This window comes from Cyprinodon variegatus, unplaced genomic scaffold, assembly GCF_000732505.1.
Source record: "Cyprinodon variegatus isolate N-32 unplaced genomic scaffold, C_variegatus-1.0 Scaffold386, whole genome shotgun sequence".
Classification (NCBI taxonomy): domain Eukaryota; kingdom Metazoa; phylum Chordata; class Actinopteri; order Cyprinodontiformes; family Cyprinodontidae; genus Cyprinodon; species Cyprinodon variegatus.
The window spans coordinates 125,728-128,671 of NW_015150839.1; the positions used below are offsets into that span (position 1 = coordinate 125,728).

The 2,944-nt window shown below is 42.8% G+C and overlaps 1 protein-coding gene across 1 annotated transcript in view; it reads right to left on the minus strand.

The window, feature by feature from the left end:
• Positions 1-2,944, minus strand: part of piezo1 (piezo-type mechanosensitive ion channel component 1) — a 114,317-nt gene that overhangs the window by 9,945 nt on the left and 101,428 nt on the right. Inside the window, exons 40-41 of the mRNA XM_015387142.1 lie at positions 1,657-1,815; positions 1,435-1,582 (exon numbers count right to left, since the gene is read on the minus strand). Coding sequence (XP_015242628.1) covers positions 1,435-1,582; positions 1,657-1,815 — 307 coding nt within the window. The remainder of the gene's footprint in view (positions 1-1,434; positions 1,583-1,656; positions 1,816-2,944) is intronic.

Consider the following 2,944-nt stretch of genomic DNA (forward strand, 5'->3'; position numbering starts at 1 on the left):
AATTTGGAAACTAAAAGTTTTGAAAGTGAAAAAAAAAAAGTCTAATAGTTTTGTTTGAGATTTTTCCAGCTCCAAACTGCTGGCCCCTTGGAGTCAGGGGCGAGGGCCTCAAAAACATGACAATATTGTTTAAGAACTGCCTTTAGAAGATTGTTGATATTCAGTTATTGGTTTTAAGAAAATAAACATGATTGAATGTATTTTTATAAAACACAGAAATCCTCACGGTGCATTAAAGTGCACCTTGAACATCAGATGATTCATTTTCAAACACCAGTCTTATGCAACACTTCCAAATTAACATCACTGACTTTTCTACTGTTTCTTTTCTCATTAATAAGGAACAATACTCAAAACTAATTTAAATGCTAATTTAAACAATGGGAGAATATTGATGAACGCTTTACAAGCAGTAATCTAGTTGAGGGGGGATGAAGGGAGAGGCATCCCCCTTCTTAAAAAAAAATCTTAAAAATCCTCCCCCTAAATGACCATCCCCCCATACCATAACCTGTAACATTTTATCACTGAATGTTTACATTTCTATTATATATTAGCAGTAATTGTAATAATATTGCCTTTTCAACATTTGGCAGGCTGTGCGCTTACGGGTAGCCGGTTTTTGATTAAATAGCGGGGCGGGACCTCAGTGGCACAAATGGCGGCGCAGGTGAGGACGCTTTAAGCAAAAACTAACGCTTCAGGTAAGTCAAAAGTCAGAAGACATGACCTTTTCTAAGCTCACCATTGTGTCACCAAATATGTAGAAGTCCATAATCTCTGGACATAGTGATAGCAAGAAACACTAGGTAAACTAGTTTGAATTGCAAACATTTTTCTGTCTTTAAAGTTGTCATGACACATGAGAATTAGTCTAGAGCGTACAGGCATTGCTGAACATTCACAATCTGTATTTTCATTGTGAATGGAACATTAAATTAATCTGTAAACTGCTGCTGTTTTTCGAGCCAGAATCTAGAACATGCTGGGGAGACAAGTGGAGCGGTGGCTGAGAGCAGTGGAGGAAACCTGGAGGAGAGAATCGAAGGTTTGAAAAATGCATTTTAATTGAGCAATTTAAGATTATTATCTTTAAAGAACTGCCAAATGTGATGTTTATTTCTGGCCAATGGTCATATTCGAATTGAATGTTGACATCTGACTGACTGTTTAAGTTGCAGCTTCTTTCTTTCATGTGTTCATGGTAATTTAAATTCAACGGACGTGATTTAATGGATCCTTCTTGTCCTTTTTTATTGACTGCCTTCTTGTTTATTGTTTATTCATTTTCTCACATCTCTGGTCATGATGTTTGGACAGGAGGTGAAGCCTTCTTTCCTTTGTCCCATCAGCCTAACTTTGTCGTCTTTTTCCTTTTTTGGATCATTTCTAAGAAGAATCACAGCCTGCTGTAATATTTCTCATCATTCGTACCTTTTCTGTTTCCCGGCTGCATTTAATGATAAAGATGTTGGCATAGATATCCTCCACACACATCCAGTCTGACAGGGACAGAGTGGTGTCTGTCCAAACCCAGTCCATCACGGCCCGCAGCTCCACCAGGAACGGCACAAGACGAAACCTAAACCCACAAACAAACCAAGCGGTCATTCAAAGCCAAGGAGAGTCCGACTCAGCGGCTCTTTGTGTTCCTACCCTTGGAAGAGGAACAGGTTGAGGTGGTTGTATTTCTTGGTGAGGACGTTCCCGAGGATGCGGGTCGGGTAACCGCAGCGGATCTGATAGGCAGATAACCCGAAGTAAATACACTTGACGAAGTACCAGAGCTGGGCTACAAAGTTCTGGTTGAACTTCCTGGAACAGACAGAGAAGAGAACACGTTCAGCTCGTTTAGTTCAAAAAATCAGATGGTCCAAATAAGACTTCTGGATCTTCCCGGTTCCACCCGCAGAACAGAAACATAAAGAACCACTGAGATCGAAGTGGTCCAGAAGCACCTCTTTAAAACCAACCAGGAGCAGTTAGGAAATGACACCCATGAGATCAGAACATTTGGACTGCAGTGAAGAAGCTCCCCACGTCAGAACCCCACTGAGATGCTGTGGCCAGTTCATTTGGAGAAGCTGGAGAAACTGAAGACGTCAGACCAGGATCTCCTCCACCAGGACGAGAACCGGTCCAGCCAGCCAGCGCAGGTCCAGGTCCTCATTTCCAGCAGGTTAGTTTGTTAATAAATCTGTCAGATGTTTGACCTGCTCCTCTTTTAATACAGAAACCGACAAACATCTAAAAAAGTAATAAAAACCTTAAAGTCCTGATTCTAAATTTAAGGTTTTTATATATTTTTTTTAGTAGTTAGTTAAAGTTCTGGTTGTGGGGCTGCTTAGTGGGGCAGTGGGTAGCATTGCTGCCTTGCAGCAAGAAGGTTCTGGGTTTGAGTCACAGAGTCTTTCTGCATAGAGTTTGCATGTTCTCCCTGAGCATACGTGGGTTCTCTCCGGGTACTCCGACTGTTAGGTTAATTGGTTTCTCTAGATGCTGCTTAGGTGTGAGTGTGAATGGTTGTTTGTCCTGTTTGTCTCTGTGTTGCCCTGCCATGGACTGGCGGCCTGTCCAGGGTGGACCCCGCCTCTCACCCGTAATCAGCCGGAGGTAAGCGCCAGCAGCCCTCTTGACCCCAGTAGGGATAAAGCGAGATGGAAAATGGAGGGAAAAAATGGAAGCCAACACTGATGCAGACTTGCTATTTAAGGGCTGAATGGTCCACCCACCTAGCCTGGGTGCCATTCAGAACTTAGTCCCACCCACAACGTTTGAAGTCGGGAAGTTCGGTCTGGCATTGCTCCATAGTAGCGCGAGTATGCTAGCACAATATCTGGCGGGCCAATCAAATTGTCAGGGTGGGCTTTATACGATGATGGACAGATGATCAACAGTAACGTAATCAACCACGTGACCAAAGTAGGTTTGGGTGACAACCACA